This window comes from Raphanus sativus, chromosome 5 (assembly GCF_000801105.2).
Source record: "Raphanus sativus cultivar WK10039 chromosome 5, ASM80110v3, whole genome shotgun sequence".
In the NCBI taxonomy this organism is placed as follows: Eukaryota; Viridiplantae; Streptophyta; class Magnoliopsida; order Brassicales; family Brassicaceae; genus Raphanus; species Raphanus sativus.
Genome location: NC_079515.1, coordinates 18,063,647 through 18,080,736, shown reverse-complemented (window position 1 = coordinate 18,080,736; position 17,090 = coordinate 18,063,647). Strand labels below are relative to the sequence as shown.

At 39.0% G+C, this 17,090-nt stretch overlaps 2 protein-coding genes across 3 annotated transcripts; both read left to right on the top strand.

Annotated features, from left to right (window-relative positions):
- Window positions 1-788: 788 nt before the first annotated feature.
- Window positions 789-3,577, top strand: LOC108856480 (bystin). Its single transcript, XM_018630290.2, has 11 exons — window positions 789-985; window positions 1,367-1,585; window positions 1,677-1,806; window positions 1,897-1,948; window positions 2,029-2,356; window positions 2,446-2,525; window positions 2,604-2,651; window positions 2,741-2,887; window positions 2,964-3,036; window positions 3,116-3,194; window positions 3,293-3,577. Exons 1-11 carry the CDS (start codon window positions 869-871, stop codon window positions 3,367-3,369), a joined length of 1,350 nt encoding a protein of 449 aa, XP_018485792.1. The 5' UTR covers window positions 789-868; the 3' UTR covers window positions 3,370-3,577.
- Window positions 3,578-10,581: 7,004 nt separating this feature from the next.
- LOC130512718 (uncharacterized) lies at window positions 10,582-14,496 on the top strand. Of its 2 annotated transcripts, XM_057010985.1 has the most exons (6): window positions 10,582-10,651; window positions 10,776-10,857; window positions 10,955-11,194; window positions 11,615-11,673; window positions 12,319-14,188; window positions 14,270-14,496. In XM_057010985.1, the coding sequence occupies exons 5-6, from the start codon at window positions 12,844-12,846 to the stop codon at window positions 14,494-14,496; spliced, it is 1,572 nt and encodes a 523-aa protein (XP_056866965.1). In that variant the 5' UTR covers window positions 10,582-10,651; window positions 10,776-10,857; window positions 10,955-11,194; window positions 11,615-11,673; window positions 12,319-12,843. The 2 variants fall into 2 exon arrangements, with proteins under 2 accessions (XP_056866965.1, XP_056866964.1); XM_057010984.1 differs by lacking the exon at window positions 10,582-10,651 and having other exon boundaries at window positions 10,669-10,857.
- Window positions 14,497-17,090: the final 2,594 nt, after the last annotated feature.

The following is a 17,090-nucleotide window of genomic DNA, read 5'->3' as shown; positions in this document are numbered from 1 at the left end:
CGAAAAACCGAACCAAAACCAAACCGATATCCGGATTCAACACCTCTAATTAAGGGCCTGACTGGTGTAACCGCAGCGGTTGCGGTTGCGGTTGCAGGAGTTTGCGGGTGCGGGTGGTTGCGGTTTTAAGCATTTTCTAGAGATTTGTACGACTGGTACAACTGTTAGAAATTGTTGCGTTTGCGGGACTCTTATGACTGGTAAACTACCAAACGCAGCATCTGTTAAATAATAATTTAACAATATTTACATTTTATGTAATTATAAAAATATTAAAATCATAATAATATGATAAATATAAAATTTATATTTATAAAATCATATTATTCAATTTTAAAAATTTATAGAAAATATTTTAGTTTTGAATTTTTATAATATAAATTGAAATATAATACAATTTCTATTATTTCAATTGAAAATTTTTATTGGATATTTTTAGTATTATTTTTATTTATTCTGTTTTTAAAGAAAAAAAAATTTACCCTCCCGCAACCGCCCGCAACCGCAAACGCTAGTTGGAACCAGCTTTTGATTTTAAGAGGTTCAGAGCGGTTTGAAGCGATTTGTAGCGTTTTCTGTGATTGTTTCGAAACGCCAACAACCGCTATGAACTGCAAAAGCTGCGTTTGCGGGTGGTAGCGGGAAAACCAGTCAGCACCTAAATATATCGTAGTATCCAGCTTTTACGGATTCTCTCTTTTTTTTTTCCAATTAAACAGGGGTAAAGTAGTAATTTCGGTTTCGTACCCTTCCCTAACCTATTGATTTAAAACTTGAGGTTTGAGGAAACGACCGAGTGCTTCTCTTTCTCGTGCCGTCATCTGCAAAAAAAAAGAAAATCCTTGAATTCTCACAGCAAAAGAAAAGAATGGCGAAGAAACGTGATAGAATAGTCAACACAGAGCCCTTTATCACCGATGACGCCTCCGTCGCTTCTTCCCGGAAGCGTTCAAAGGCTCCCAAAACCCATCAGCAACAGGAGAAGGTGACTCACTGCAAACTTCTCTCACCATAGCTTCCCTTTTACTTATCCGTCTTGTGCATCTAGAAATATTCACTAGACTCAGATAAACATGTTTAACTCTTAATTATAAAATTACTGAACATAGTGTTAAGTTGATTCGTTGTTAAGTTTTATAGTGATATATATCACACATACCTACTTTTAACTTTGTCTGAAATTTTAAAACCTTTGATTATTTTAGTTAGCATTCTCTAATATATGTTTAGTCACGCATTGGTTACATATGTTTTGCTTCTAAGATGTTTCAATTGACCAGAGTTGTAAGCATGTATGCTTGTGTATTTTTAAAATCTCTCTTTTTTTTTTTGGGTAATGCTAATGATTCCCCCATTTATCTTGCAGTTGATTGAGGCAGGTATTAGCTCGAAGATCATGAAGGTTGCACTTGCACAGCAAAAGGAGATTGCTGATGAAGAAAACGCCGAGAGAAACCCCAGTGGTGCTGTGTTTGCTGCTGCAGCCGCCAAGACTGCGGAAGAGGAGCAGATAATCCTAGAGGAGGATGAGGATGATGATATCGATGCTTTTGATGGAAACTTTGAAGACGATAGCTACCACCAAGTGAGAGAGAGCACCACCTTTGCTCTTTATGTTTTCCAATTCTTTTTGTGTTTACATACTTCATTGTGATGGTACATTGTGTGTGAATCAGGAGGAGGAGATCAATGAGGACGACGAGAAGCTGTTCGAGTCCTTCTTTGTTAAGGACGCCCCTCGTCAACGTACTCTCGCTGATATCATCATCAAGAAAATCAAAGACAATGATGCTGCCTTAGCTGAAGGTTGGTTCATACATTATCTTTTACTTTGTCTTCTGTTGTTTTTTTTTTAATAAAGCTCATTCCTTTTTTTTTGGTTTTGACTTTATACAGAAGAGCGTCCTGATCCTGAGTTGGACCCTAAAGTAACTAAATTATACAAAGGGTAATATATGCTACTCTTCTCTCCATTTCCATCTGCGTTGTTAAGTGTGTTTCTCAAGCTTCTGAGATGATCTGATGCAGTGTTGCCAAGATCATGAGTGAGTACACGATTGGGAAAATGCCGAAAGCGTTTGTACTGATTACTAAGATGGAGCGTTGGGAGGATGTCTTGTACTTGACCGAGCCGGAGAAATGGTCACCTAACGCAATGTATCAAGCGACAAGAATCTTTGCTCACCACTTGAAAAACAGCCAGATTCAGCGGTTTTACAGCTACGTTTTGCTTCCTCGAGTGAGAGAAGATATCAGAAAGAACAAGAGGCTGCATTTTGCTTTATACCAGTCTTTGAAGAAGTCACTCTACAAGCCTAGTGCATTCAATAAAGGCATTCTTTTCCCGCTTTGTAAGGTAAATGTAACTTTTCCTCCATACGCAACGCAAGCCTATCATCAGAATGTTTTGCACTTCTCTTTACTTGGTTCTTTGAATTTTTGCAGTCGGGTACATGCAGTCTTAGAGAAGCTGTGATTATAGGGAGCATTCTCGAAAAGTGTTCTATCCCTATGCTTCACTCATGGTTAAGTGATTTTGCATAACTGGAACATCTTCCTAAAATTTCATTACAGTATCACTAACTTGTTTACATTAACCACAGTGTTGCTTTGCTGAACCTAGCTGAGATGGAGTATTGTGGAACAACAAGGTAACCTGTTCTGTTTTTTTTTGTTTGGACTTCTGATACAATGTGACAGTTCTAAGAGATTTGCTGATCATATTTTTGTTATTATGCAGCTACTTTATAAAAACTCTTTTGGAGAAGAAATATTGTATGCCGTATCGAGTGCTTGATGCATTGGTTGCTCACTTCATGAGATTTGTGGATGAGATAAGAGTTATGCCTGTGATTTGGCACCAGTCTCTTCTTACTTTCGTGCAACGGTAACTTTCTGCAAGCAAAAACTTATGTTCCTTTTATCTATATTTTTATAAGCTTAATGTTTAAGTCAATGTGTAGGTACAAGTATGAGCTACTAAAGGAAGACAAAGAGCATTTCCAAACTCTCCTCAAGAGGCAAAGGCACCATCTTGTAAGACCTTTTCTCCTAACTGAAAACTTCTGTGTTGTAAGATCACTACTTATTCAGCTTTGTTAATGTAAATTATAAGGTTACTCCGGAGATCCTGAGAGAGCTTCAGGGTAGCAGAAACCGTGGAGAGAAAGAAGATGATCCTATGTTGACTAACTATATCCTTTTTTTTTTAATATCATCTTTGGAATTTCTTTTTAATATTTTGGTTAGTTCGTCTGATATATGCTATGTTGTCTCCTTGACTGCAATTTACCTTCAGTTACTACAATCAACAACCCGATCAAAGAAGACAGGTTTGACATTCCAGAGGTGCCAATGGAAGAGGACTGATTCATTTCATTGTGTTTGGTACTGGAAGAAACCAAAGACAAGTCTAAAATTCCAGTTTTGTCGTATGCTTTTTTTTGCTTAGTTATACAGTAAGAAATGATTATCTTTCTATTACGTGTAGTTTGAATCTTTAAACATGGTTTCACTCTTTGTTGTAATCCAAACTTTTGTATTATGTTCATGTTTCATCAAGTAGTATTTATGGTTATATGGCATTTGATAATGGTAGTTTATTCTTACTATTCCGTGTAATATTCATCTAGATTATTAGTCCTAACGAGTTTGAAAACATAGAATACGGTTTAAGAACATGTTATACAATTTCTTAAATGGATTAAACAAAAATATAAACTAGTAGACAACTTTGCATTACACAGTTTTTTTTTTTTTTTTTTTTTTTGAACACATGCAGTACACAGTTTCTCATTTGTTTTCCTTGTACAACACTAGTTTGCATAAACCACGTCTATGTGATACCATTTTCTTGATACCCATTTGATGAGCGAGACGAGAAGTATATGTGAAGATGGTGTTTTCTTAATGGCCAAAGTCTGAATGGTTTTATAATGATACATACTGTATATTTAGACTTTGTTTTATCCTTCCTGTGACTGTCTATTGTCTATGTCTCTGTTTTTACGCAAAAGTTCCTGTCTTACCACATTGCAGTCTGAAGTTTGAAAGGTGTGAATTTTTTTTTCAATACTCTTTTTACTTAGTGTGCCTGTTAAACGGAGTCTAGATCTTTCAACTTAAGTATGGACCATTAAGCATGTTAACATATCAGATCTTCCCAGGATGGCATTGTGTACCTTTTTTCTTTGAAGAATGATTGCATACAACGGCTTGGACGATGATGCTTTCTCAAACTCCTTTATTAAGCAAAGATGTCTTTAGCTCTTTTTCTTCAAAATGGTTACCGCTGAAGAATGACAGAACACAGTTGCGATTATTTGAGCTTTGTCTGGAAGGTCCAAACATTTTGATGCTAAACGAGACACCAGGCTATGTGAACTGCCAGGAGAGATTCTCAAAGCTGTTCCCCTCGGTGAAGATGTCACAGGGGGATGCAGCAGTAATCAAGTTGCTTTGGCTTTGTAAAATGCTGTCTGTAACACGTCTTGCTAGTATGTCCTAATCCATTCTAGTTCTTAACATGTATAGCTCTTCAGAAACTGGACCCCATGCTAGTTGTAAATGATACTTTTCTTTTTCTCTATTAATCGGTTAACACTTGTTATCCCCCCTGACCATTGCAAAATTCACAGGAGATACTGGACTCAATGGTGACACATGGTTTTTGGTATTCGGAAACCCGTAGCAGAGATGAGGGACGAACAAGACTACAAGCGAGAGCAATCGATAGTAGCTTCCATCACCCCAATAGTCAAGTTCCCACATCAAGTCTTTCAAAGCCATGAATGAAAATGTTGATTGTTCACATTTAATTCAATCAGTATGTTTATATTGTGACGTCAATTTTAGTAAATATAAATATATTTTTTTGTCAGTAAATAGATAAATATTGAAAAGTTAAAATAGACTTTCAAAATCTCAAAGAAATGTTGTCTAAGGAAAATAAGAAAAATAAAATAAAATTAGTTTTGTAAATATAACATTGTTTAGATTTGATAAAATCCACAAAATTTTGAAACGTTTAATATTATTAAGAACTAGATATGAGCATGTGCGTTGTTACGGGATTTATTTAAGGTTTTAATTTAGAAAATAAAAATTAGTATTGAATAAATTATTTGACAAAAATGTTAAAAACATAACTTTAAAAAGAAAAAAGCAGAGAACAACACTATTAAATAATTTTAAATTAATTTATTTTTCTAAACAAATGTTTTTATCATCTTATTATATATTTTATTAATATTTTCAAAATTTTAAAAAGTAAAATTACTATCAAATTATATTTCACAATTATATTTTCTTTAGGATTTTAGAAAATGAAAATCAGTATTAAATAAATTATTTCACTAATATTTTTTATTTAGATTATTTTAAAAGTAAATGTTTCAACAAATTACTATTAAATAATTTTCAAATTAAATTTTTACTATTAAATAATTTCTAAAATTAGTTTTTTTTTCAAAATTCGTTTCTCTATTTTCTTAGTATATATATTTTAATCTGAGATCTTCTAACATATGTCATAATATTAAAAATAAAATTACTATCAAATAATCATTTAGCAATTATATTTTACTTCAGATTCTAATAATCGAAAAGTACTATTAAGTAATAAATATAACTAATTTTAGCAAAAATGTTATTTATTATCTTAGAATATTTATTTTTAATTATGATATATTTTTACACATATAACAATTTTAAATATATAACTAACTTATGTTACAATCATGTTAATTAGCAATTTTTTAAAAAATCATGGTTAATATAATCTTTTACAAATTTCTTCGGATCTTTTTATTTTCTTAGGAATGTTACAACGTAACTTTTTCTAGAACATTCTATTAAATATTTTTTTTGAAAATTTACCTTTCTACTATTAAATAAATTAAAAAATACTTTTAAAGATTAATCTTTATTATCCTATTATATATATTATAATCATTATATATTTTAACACACATACCGATATTAATAGGAAAACTACACATGTCCCAATATTAAAAGGAAAAATACTATTAAATAATACTAGTTTGCAAATTATCTTTTGTTAAATATTTTTGAAATGGAAAAATACTATCAGATTATATCATTCTTATTTTTCATGCTCTTAGTTACGATCATTGATGTATCCCTTTTAAGAATTTTCTTTAAAGTTTTCAAGGCCAATGGACAAGATTTGACTGAGATACAAGGGAGATTTCCAGAAACAACCTAAACTCCAAGATGGATGTGAGGCCGATAGAAGCGTGTGAGCCTGACACAAAATGATATGAAGAACAAAAAGGAAGAATCAATTACTAATGTTGAAGAGGAAACCATAACGATCTGGATTTGTTCAGACAAAAATAAGAAGTCTGAGAGGATTTGGTTTCTTTTGAAGGAAAAACAAATATTAATTTATGCGTCGATTTGATTATAATTTATTTAGTTAATTCTGGTGTTGGTGCTTCCTTGATTTATTAGTTTTCTTCTCTATTGGGATGCAGATAAAGATCAAGAGTTAGGGGAAGCACACATTGATATCAAAGCGCTAAGGTTGTCTGGGAGACTAAGAGAAAAAGGTTTTGAAGAGGTTTGTTGGTATTGTTTGATTTTCCTGTTTTTGGTTTATGTTTGTGTTCGTTTGATATTTAGCAAACTATTTAAAGGAAGTTTAATTCCATATGTGAGTTTTTCTGTTCTTTTTACAGTTTCACCACAATTCTGAGTTTTTTCAAGTTTTGGTTAGTTGAACATTTCATTTATCATGAAATGGCTCAGGTGCATTTATCCATGTGTGTGTAGTATTAACATTCATAATATTACATCATGTGTCTGTTTTTGACCTTTATGTCTTAGGCTATCAAAAATTTGTGTTTAATACATTCTCTTTCTTGATTGCAAGTAATGAGGTTTCAGTATCTCGTGGCTTAACTTTTCATCTGATGTGTGAATATTATCTTATTGAGGAGCTTGCTAAGTTGGATATGAAGCTCAAGTTGACCGAATCCATTCTCAAAAACAAATTATTGCTCGATGAATCCTTCCTTTGCTTGATAATGTACACCTAATTTATGTTAAAATAACCGTTAATAAACATGTTGCAGAATCTGGAAATCACGAAAATTCAGGAGGAGAAGAAAGCATCAATGGACAATGGTTGCTCTGTTTTCCCCGGAAGCCACCATAAGAAGGGTCCATGTTGCACAAAAAGACAATTAGATGCCTCCAACTGAAGCCATCCTTATTAGAAGCTGAGCTAAGCTGGCACAAGCAGAGGTATTTTACATTGCCTTTGTAAGTTTACTTGCTTGCTCTCTAACTTCATATAGGGATATTTAAAATTGATGAAACTGATCAGCTACTTTGTTTTTGCGTAGGTTGGGAAGTTTCAAGAAGATAAGAGGGTTTTGGATCGTCTAACTTAATCAAAATAAGCTTCCTTACTTGATGCTGAGAGGACCACTGAAGGTGGCAAAATCACTGATGGTTCCTGATGTTAAAAATAGGAATCAGGAGTTAATGAAACAAAAATTAATCTGACAGGTTCTATAGTTATCTATTCTTTGTATGTACTCTGAACACGCTGGAAACATGAAAATTTTCTATTGTACTTGCATAACCAATATTCATTCATGGACAGCAAATATCAGGGGTGGGCGTTCGGTATCCATTCGGGTTAGGTGCGGATCTATTCGAGTTTCGGGTTTTCAGGAACAAAAATTTCAGCCCTATTCGGATATTTCTAAATTTTGGTTTGGGTTCTGTTCGGATCTTTGCGGGTTCGGTTCAGATTCGGATAACCCATTTAAATTATTTTTTAATTTTAAAATTCATTATATACTTTAAACTTCAAAAAGTCTATAAAAATAATATATTACATATAAATTTGAATAACATGTGTCAAAATACCAAAACTTAACATATAAATTGGTTTAATTTGAATATTTGGAATGAGAATCAATATATATTTTGAATATTTTTGATGTTTTAAGTATACTTTAACTATTTAAACATGTACTTTTGACTATTTGTATATATTTTAAAGTATTTTAGACAATTTAAAAGTATTATATTTTTTGGATGACTTTTAGTATACATTAAATCTAAAACTAGTTAATATATATAGGTATATTAATCTATTTCGGATACATTCGGGTATCCGAAATATTTCGGTTTGGATCAGGTTCCGGTTCGGTTCTTTAAATACCAAAAATTTGAACCCGTTCGGATATTTAATTAATTTCGGTTCGAGTTTGGTACTACTTTTTTGGATCGGATTCGGTTTGGTTCTTCGGGTTCGGTGTTTTTGTCTAGCCCTAGCAAATATATGTCGCTCTATCGAGATTTTTTTTTGCAAACAAAGTGCTACAAATCATACAAGGATTTCATTCCAAAAAAAAATTCATACAAGGAGAACCAAAAATGTCAAAGAGTTAAAAGCATTGTTTTTAAAGATATAAACAATGGCTTTACAACTTAAGAAGGTTGTACGAAATACGTTTTTAGTTGGAATTGTGGCTTTAATTCGACATTTATATATTCTGAGAATTACTTTCGCTTAAATGCATGAACAAAAAGTTACATACTATCTCCAACGAGAAAATTATATCAAGAAAGCTTCGGTGGTCATAAAATTTTCAAGTAAAAAGTAAATCTCTTAAATTAAGTTACATAAAAAATTAAGTCTAATAATATTCAAAACAAATACATTTTCACTTCTTAGATTTATAAAAACCGATGTTTTGAAGCCATTTTTCAAAAAAAAAAAAAAAACCGATGTGTTGCCTCATTAACGTCTTCCTATTTTTTATGGGAGAATTTGTGAAATCACTACTATACTAAAAGTCCGATATAAGAGCATATTAGAGTGTCCACGTCGGACTGTTAAATCAGCCAATAAGGTTGAAGATTTTTTCCATGTCAGCAATGAGATATTCAATTTGGGCTTCTGTGTTTTAGGCCTGTATAATTTGAACTATTATTTGTTTTGGGCTTTCTTACGATCTTCACGCCTTCCACCTCTTCCATTTCTCTTATCTCTGCTTCGGTTTTGTCGATTAACTTCATCACTAATTGCTCCAATCAAACCTTCAATGAACACATTCAATTATACCTTTCACATTCTTCTCTGTTTTTCTATTTATACATCTCTTCTCCTAACACATTGGCCTCACAAAGTTGATACGATTCTCTCATACTCTTCACGATGGAACGCACCTGCAAATCATCTGTCTCCGGTGACCTTTTTAACCTTTTCTTTCCCGTATTCAGGAAGGCAAAATCAACATTGGATTGAGAAGCATATTCTGCATAATTGAGAAAATAGAGCCTGAAACGTGGGACAAGCTAATCCGTCGAAAGGGCCACACTATGTCAAGATTGATTGGGAGGTGGGTTGATGAGGACAATGAAGGCAGCACTGGCTAGCATTCTTCTTTAAGATTTATATCTATTCATGTGTATGCTATTTACACTTTCTCATTCTCTGCTTTTTGTTTTGTTTTTTGATTTAAGGTGTCGGAGATATAGATATGGGCGGAATGGGTGGAATGGATTTCTCGGTTTGTTCCTAGCTTTTGATGTTCTTTATTTTCATATATGTATATATATCTGCCTTTGAAAGATGACTTCATGGTCGATTCTTGCTTCTTGCAGAGCTTGGTCGGAATGGACGGTATGCCTGGGCTTGAAGGACTTGGCGGTATGGGTGGAATGCCCGGACTTGAAAGAGTTGGTGGCATGGGAGAATTTGAAGACAGTGATGATGAAGATAAGGGTTTTCAAAGATCTTTTTTTGTTTATGTCTGGTAACTTCTTCTTGATGAACTGAGAGTGAATGACTGTTACTCAAGACTCAAGTACCCAATATAGCATTTGAGATGATATTATAATCTTAGAGAACATTTATTGTCGGAGTTTGGTGCTTATTTGTTGTGTCATTTAATTGTAATGAATGTGTGATTGCAGAATAAACGGGAAAATCAGGAGACAAGAAAGATGAAGCCGCCATTAAGGAGGAAACGAAACCAGTAGATGTGAAGTGAAGAAGACACTGTTTCCGCCAGAGATGATTGCTTTCAAGTTTGTTTAGCTAAGGGTTTAGCTTCTTAAGTTTATCATCAAACCCTCTGATTTGCCGCATCTCTCCGCTGCAACCAATGTGTTAAACACAAGTCACCGGTACCCGTAATATGAGAATATATGTGGTCTTGAGTAATCTTTACAAGATAGTATGTCAACTGTCTATGGGTTTTGTTTACGGTATCTGACGTTGTTGACGCAGTAGTCGCGGAACCCACCAATGATGCCGATGTGTCCCTCTTCTAACAGATGCCGGTGGTGGTTTGGTCGGATGCTGAGATGAAACCATGGATCATGAAACCCTGTTGAGAATAATAAGATGAGATATTAGTTGAGCTCGAGTGTTAGTGAAACTTTTATCCCGAGAAGAAAAAAAATGATCAGGCCACCAGAATAAGGGAAAAGGCAAGACTCCATGGTATATGACCCATGTGACTTTACGAGGTGGTTTAAGAGTCCTTAACAGCTGACGAAAGAATGAAGGAAAAACTTCTGTTTCAAAGAAGATGTAATGACCCAATTTCTGATCCAACAATTTCAAACCCGCCAGGCCCAAGCCCACTCGAAATTACCCAAGGTAAATTCTATAAAAAGCCCTCTCTACTTTGGTTTCTCCACCATTTGCAACAACAAAGAAAAAAAAAAGAGATTAAAGAGTTTGAGAGAGAGTGAGCTAAGGGAGAAGTGTGATCATTTTGTAGAGAGAGGTTCGCCGGAGCTCGTCGCCGGAGCCACCACGTCCAGTGATCGCGTTCAGTTCACCACCACCGATCATCCCCCTAGGTAACCCCCGGAAGCCACATGCATTTTAAGTTTTATTTCGGCCGTTTTAGTAAATCGACCATAACATCCTAACCGCTGCGTATTTCGTGCATGCAAGACCACCATCGCGTTCCTCTCGACGAGACGAATCCATAGCCACAGAAATCGTCGAAATCGGAGCTCAGACGAAGCCGTACGCGCCTCCGGAAGATCAGCCCGCGCGCGCGCGTGAAACGCACGCTCCACCGCCTCCGCCGCCCGTCCGCCGGAGCAGCCGCGCCCGGCCGCCGTCAGTTCGCCGCCGGGAATCCGCCGCCGCGTCGCCGCCGCACCGCCGCCGCCGCCGGTGACTTTTCCGGTAAGCCGCCGTCCCTCCGCCGTCGCCGCCGGTGACCGGTGCCGGTGACTCGCCGGCGACTCGCCAACTCGGCCGAGTCGACTCGGTGAGTCAACTCGGTGACTCGGTTGACCGGTTGGTTTGACTGGTTTAAATTAATTGCGAATTGGTTAGGGTAAATCGGTTGGTTAAAATTAATTAGATTTCGGTTAGGGTAAACCGGTCGATTTAATTAATTAATTAATTTAATTTCGGTTAAGGTTAAACCGGGCGGTCCAATTGAAATTGATTTAGGTCAGAGTAAACCGGTCGGTTAGCTAAATTGATTTCTGGTCAAGGTTTGACCGGGTTGACCTTTGACCAGCGGGTTGACTTTTCCTTAGACACCCGTTTTCACCCGTTCGAAGGGCGTTCTGACTCGGAATTTCCATCTGATTTCAGATTTGGAGTCTATTTGAGCAGCTGGAGTTCACAGACATCACTTCTCTTCATTTGCTAAGGTGAGGGCTTCTCCGTTAAATCCCGAACTAGTTTAGTACTGCCATTATGAAAAATTTAGTTTCGAAACATGATCCGTCTCTGTGAATCTAGTCTGTTTGCGAGTCTTGTTTGATTATTATTGATATTGATTGTTAAACCGGAATTAGGTTAATAGAGGATTCAACGGTTGTGTGAATTAATTGATGCTGAGCACGGTTATATATATATGTATATACATAGTTATGAGTAGGGACTATGTGATGGGCGTGAGTTCGGAGATGTCCGAGATTCGACGCTACGGTGTGATATGGCCGTGAGCTCAGAAACGTTTGAGCTTCGACGCTACTGTTTGGGGCGTGGTGCAGAGACGTTTGCATTCGACGCTACGGTGGGCGGGGGTACAGAGACAGACTGTACTAGTGACGCTTCGAGTATATGGTTATATCCTTATAAGGAAATGCGTGGTGCAGAGATTAGCTGTGTGCTATTAGCGCATTATTTGTTGTTATGTGTGGTGTACTAGACGCCGTGTTTGTTTCATGCTAGAGCTAAGCCTACATAGTTGTAGTGCTATGAACTGAGTCAGTGGTTTGCGGTTTAGCATCCCATACCTCACTGAGCGACTCCCCTGTTGCTCACCCCTCTTTCTTTCTTTCCCCTTTCAGGTGAGACCGATGAGCAGGAGTGATCATATCGGACTGGTGCTACTATTTGGGCTCGTGGGCTTTATCGTTTATCGTTTTATCTTTTATCGTTATTGGGCCTTCAGGCCTTTGGACTTCTATCGTTTATGTTATTTCTTATTTCAGCCTTCGGGCTTATGTTGTTATTTATATTTCGGATGTTTATTTTCGGATTTGACTTTATGATATGACGTGGATTTTATTATCCGTATTATTATTATTATTTCCGCTGTGCTATTATTTTATCGTTACTTTATCTCGAATTATTTTATAAATATTCGACAGACGCGGTCGCGTCAGTTTTGGTATCAGAGCCGTGTTCCGTCCTGGCTCCGACCCGGGATGACGATCTTTGGAGACTCGGTTTTTATTCGGTTTTAATCGGTTTTCAAATGTTTATGGGGATGTGGGGATTTTAAAAATAAAATAAAATAGCACTTTTCCGTTTGATATCACTCCTTTAATTGTTGGATTTAGTCAGAAGTTAACTCGTTGCCTTAATTTCAGATGCCGCCGAGGAGAGCTACCCGTGCTCAGATCGCTAGAGATGCTAGAGAGGCTCAGGACGAGCATGTTCAGCCCGCAGTTCCGCAGCCCGAGGTTCCTCAGGTTGACCAGGAGGCTATGAGACAGATGGTTCAGGATGCTGCTAGACAGGCTGCTCAGGAAGCAGTTCAGCAGATTGCTCAAGAGGCAACCAGGCAAGCCGCTCAAGAGGCTGCCCGAGTAGCTGCTCAGGAAGTTGCTCGACAGATGGCTGCAGCTCAGCAGGTTCCGCAGGGTCCTCAGATTCATGTGCAGCAGGGTCCGCAGATTCATATGCAGCAGGTTCCGCCCGTTCAGGTTCAGCATGATCATCAGGCTCCAGCTCAGCAGGCCCCAGCGCCACAATATCCGCAGGTTCCTATTCAGCCGGTTCCAGGTGTCTTTCAGGTTCCGCCGCCGCTGCCTATCATTCCAGTGCACGTGCCCGAGGTTGATGAAACATTTATCAGGGTGTTGTCACAGATGAAATACGTGAACTTGGAGCATTTCAGTGGTACCACGGACCCTACACTTGCTCACGATTGGAGGCACAGTTTGGATAAATGTTTGAACACTATCTCATGCCCACCAAGGCACAAGCTTAGGATTGCTGAGTTGTATTTACGCGGAGATGCAGCAGTGTGGTGGGATGGAGTGCGAGTGATGCACCACGGCGAGATGACTTATGAGGATTTCCTGTATGCGTTCAACAAGAAGTATTTTCCGAGAGAAGCTTTGGATGAGAAGAAGAACGACTTTGAGAGTTTGAGGCAGGGTGGAAAGTCTGTCAGAGAGTATGAGCATGAGTTTCGCCAGCTTCACCGATTTGCGGGTATTGGTATGGATGAGGAGGATCTTATCAGGAGGTTCTTAAAAGGGATGCGAGTAGAACTTCACGGTAGGTGCAGTATGGTCACCTATACCAGTTTGGAGGATCTGGTAGAGAAGGCCGTTGTGCAAGAGAAATGTATTGCAGCGGAGCAGAAGTTCAACAAGGCAGCTCAGCCTAAGACCGGAGGGACTTCCGGGTCGCAGAAGAGGACCTTGGATCAGTCAGGCATCCAGTGCTTTCATTGCGGGAAGTTTGGACATAAGAGTAGGGTTTGTCGAAGCAGGCTAGCCGGTGCCCGTGTTGCACCGCCAGTAGCAGTAGCAGCAGCCCCAGCAGTGGCAGTTGGGAACTGCTTTGGCTGTAACCAGCCGGGTCACATGATCAGGGATTGCCCGAGGAGGGGCAATGCAGCGCTTCCACCACCACCGAAGCGTCTAGCCATCGCTCCACGTGTGTTTACAGTTGGAGATGCCCAGGGAGCCGAGCCGATAGCGGGTATGCATCTTATTCATACTTATTGTGTTTGAATATTTTGGTTTGTGGTTATCATGTGTAGTTAGTAAAAATCTTGTGTAGGATTGGTTTCGGTTGGAGGTGAGCCAGCTCACACTTTATTCGACTCAGGAGCTTCTCATAGTTTCGTGAGTCCGCGTTTGGTCAAGTCTTGGTCTTTCCGGGGTGTCTTCGAACCGAAGGCTAAGCAGATTCAAACTGCCGGCACCGAGAGATTGGGAGCGATTGGAGTTCATCGTGATGTGCCAGTTATGCTTGGAGGAGTTGATTTGCTCGGAGATTTGACATAGATGGAGATGAGCTTCTACGACGTCATACTTGGGATGGATTGGTTGACGCGACATCGAGTTGTATTAAATTGCCCGGAGGCAAGAGTTAATATCCCGAGAGCGGAAGGGAAAATCACATTTGAGGAAATCCAGTCACACCAGGGAATTCCTATTATCTCCATGTTGCATGCAGAAGAATTATTGAAGAGTGGAGCAGAGGGGTTTTTGGCGACCATTTCGATGGTTAATGATGAGGATCAGCAGGAGTTGCATGATATTCCCGTGGTTGCTGAGTACGAAGATGTTTTTGAGGCCTTAAAAGGGCCACCGCCAGCTAGAAGTGATGTTCTTACGATCGAGGTGGAACCAGGGGCAGCACCGGTTTCACGAGCTCCTTACCGTTTAGCTCCCACAGAGATGGCTGAGTTGAAGAAGCAGTTGGAGGAACTATTAGATAAAGGTTTTATCAGGCCGAGCACTTCACCGTGGGGAGCACCAGTTTTGTTTGTGAAGAAGAAGGATGGAAGTTTCAGACTTTGTATCGACTACAGAGGTTTGAACAAAGTCACCATCAAAAATAAGTATCCGCTTCCGCGTATCGACGAGTTGTTGGATCAGTTGCAAGGGGCTTCATGGTTTTCTAAGATTGATTTAGCATCAGGATACCATCAGATTGCCATAGCAGAGGGAGATGTAAGGAAGACGGCTTTCCGCACACGTTATGGACATTATGAGTTTGTTGTGATGCCATTTGGATTGACGAACGCACCAGCAGCCTTCATGAAGCTAATGAATGATGTGTTCCGCGAGCATTTGGATAAGTGTGTGATTGTTTTCATCGACGATATCTTGGTTTATTCTCGGAGTAGAGAAGAGCATGCTGAACACTTACGAATTGTGTTGGGGAAGCTTAGAGAGCATCAGTTGTTTGCTAAGTTGAGTAAGTGCAGCTTCTGGCAGAGGAAGATTGGATTTTTGGGTCACGTGGTTTCAGAAGCGGGAGTTGCTGTAGATCCAGAAAAGATTAAAGCTATTTCAGAGTGGCCGACACCTAAGAGTGCGACGGAGATCCGCAGTTTTCTCGGTTTAGCAGGATACTACAGGAATTTTGTCAAGGGTTTTGCTAGCATTGCAAAGCCAATGACAAAGTTAACGGGCAAGGACGTCAAGTTTGATTGGACAGATGAGTGCTCGGAGAGTTTCGCAGAGTTGAAGCGACATCTGACACAGACGCCAGTTTTGGTACTCCCGAGGCCAGGGATACCATATGAGGTTTATACTGATGCATCAGGCACTGGATTGGGATGTGTATTGATGCAAGAGGGTAAGGTCATTGCTTATGCATCACGTCAGTTGAGGCCTCACGAGGCTAATTATCCTACACACGACTTGGAGTTAGCAGCAGTTGTCTTTGCATTGAAGATTTGGAGGTCGTATTTGTATGGAGAGAAGGTGAAGATCCTCACAGATCACAAGAGTCTGAAGTACATCTTTACTCAGACGGACTTGAACTTAAGACAGCGTAGATGGGTGGAGTTGTTAGCAGACTACAACTTGGAGATTGCTTATCATCCGGGAAAAGCTAATCAAGTGGCAGATGCCTTGAGTAGGCGCAGGAGCGATGTTTCACGAACTAAGGAGGTTCAGGAGTGTATGGGAACACTTGCTAGTCTCAGATTATGCGCCACTACGGTAGACGGAGAGACAGTTGGCCTCGAGGCGGTAGATCAGGCAGATTTACTATGGAGGATACGTAAAGCTCAGGATGTCGATAAGGCTTTGTGTAAGCAGATTGAGATCGAGAGTATTGGATATCACACAGCGTCGAGTGGGATGTTCATGTACCGGAACCGGATTTGTGTGCCCAGTGATGAGTTGTTAAGAAAGGAAATCTTACGGCAAGCACACCACTCGCGTTTTTCTATTCATCCGGGGAACACCAAGATGTACCGGGATCTGAAGCGTTTCTACCATTGGCCTAGTATGAAGAGGGATGTTGCTACATTTGTATCGCAGTGTCAGACCTGTCAATTGGTTAAGGCTGAGCACCAGGTTCCTAGCGGGTTATTACAAAACCTGCCATTGCCGGAGTGGAAATGGGACATGGTGACTATGGATTTTGTATTGGGGCTACCGACTACTTCAGGAGGGAAGAATGCCATATGGGTAATTGTGGACAGACTTACCAAGTCAGCCCATTTCTTAGCGATTAAGACGGCCGACGGAGCGAGTCAGTTGGCGCAGATTTACATCGATGAGATTGTGAGATTGCATGGAGTTCCCGTGAGCATTGTATCTGATAGAGACGTAAAGTTTTCATCTATATTTTGGGGAGCCTTTCAGAAGGCACTTGGGACAAAGGTCCATATGAGCACAGCTTACCATCCGCAGACCGACGGTCAGTCAGAGAGGACTATTCAAACCTTAGAGGATATGCTGAGAGCTTGCGTTCTAGATTGGAGAGGAAGTTGGGCAAAGTATTTACCCTTAGCGGAGTTTGCCTACAACAACAGTTATCACTCCAGCATTAAGATGGCACCGTATGAGGCTCTTTACGGTAGGCCTTGTCGCACACCGCTTTGTTGGACAGAAGTGGGGGAGCGACGTGAGATTGA

Bases quoted from the DNA above. Each gene is read 5' to 3' on its own strand.
- LOC108856480 (XM_018630290.2), top strand. From the start codon at position 869: ATGGCGAAGAAACGTGATAGAATAGTCAACACAGAGCCCTTTATCACC. The intron at 1,807-1,896 runs GTTGGTTCATAC...GACTTTATACAG, and splicing joins TGATGCTGCCTTAGCTGAAG to AAGAGCGTCCTGATCCTGAG. The intron at 1,949-2,028 runs GTAATATATGCT...GATCTGATGCAG, and splicing joins GTAACTAAATTATACAAAGG to TGTTGCCAAGATCATGAGTG.
- LOC130512718 (XM_057010985.1), top strand. From the start codon at position 12,844: ATGCCGCCGAGGAGAGCTACCCGTGCTCAGATCGCTAGAGATGCTAGA. The intron at 14,189-14,269 runs GTATGCATCTTA...AATCTTGTGTAG, and splicing joins GGGAGCCGAGCCGATAGCGG to GATTGGTTTCGGTTGGAGGT.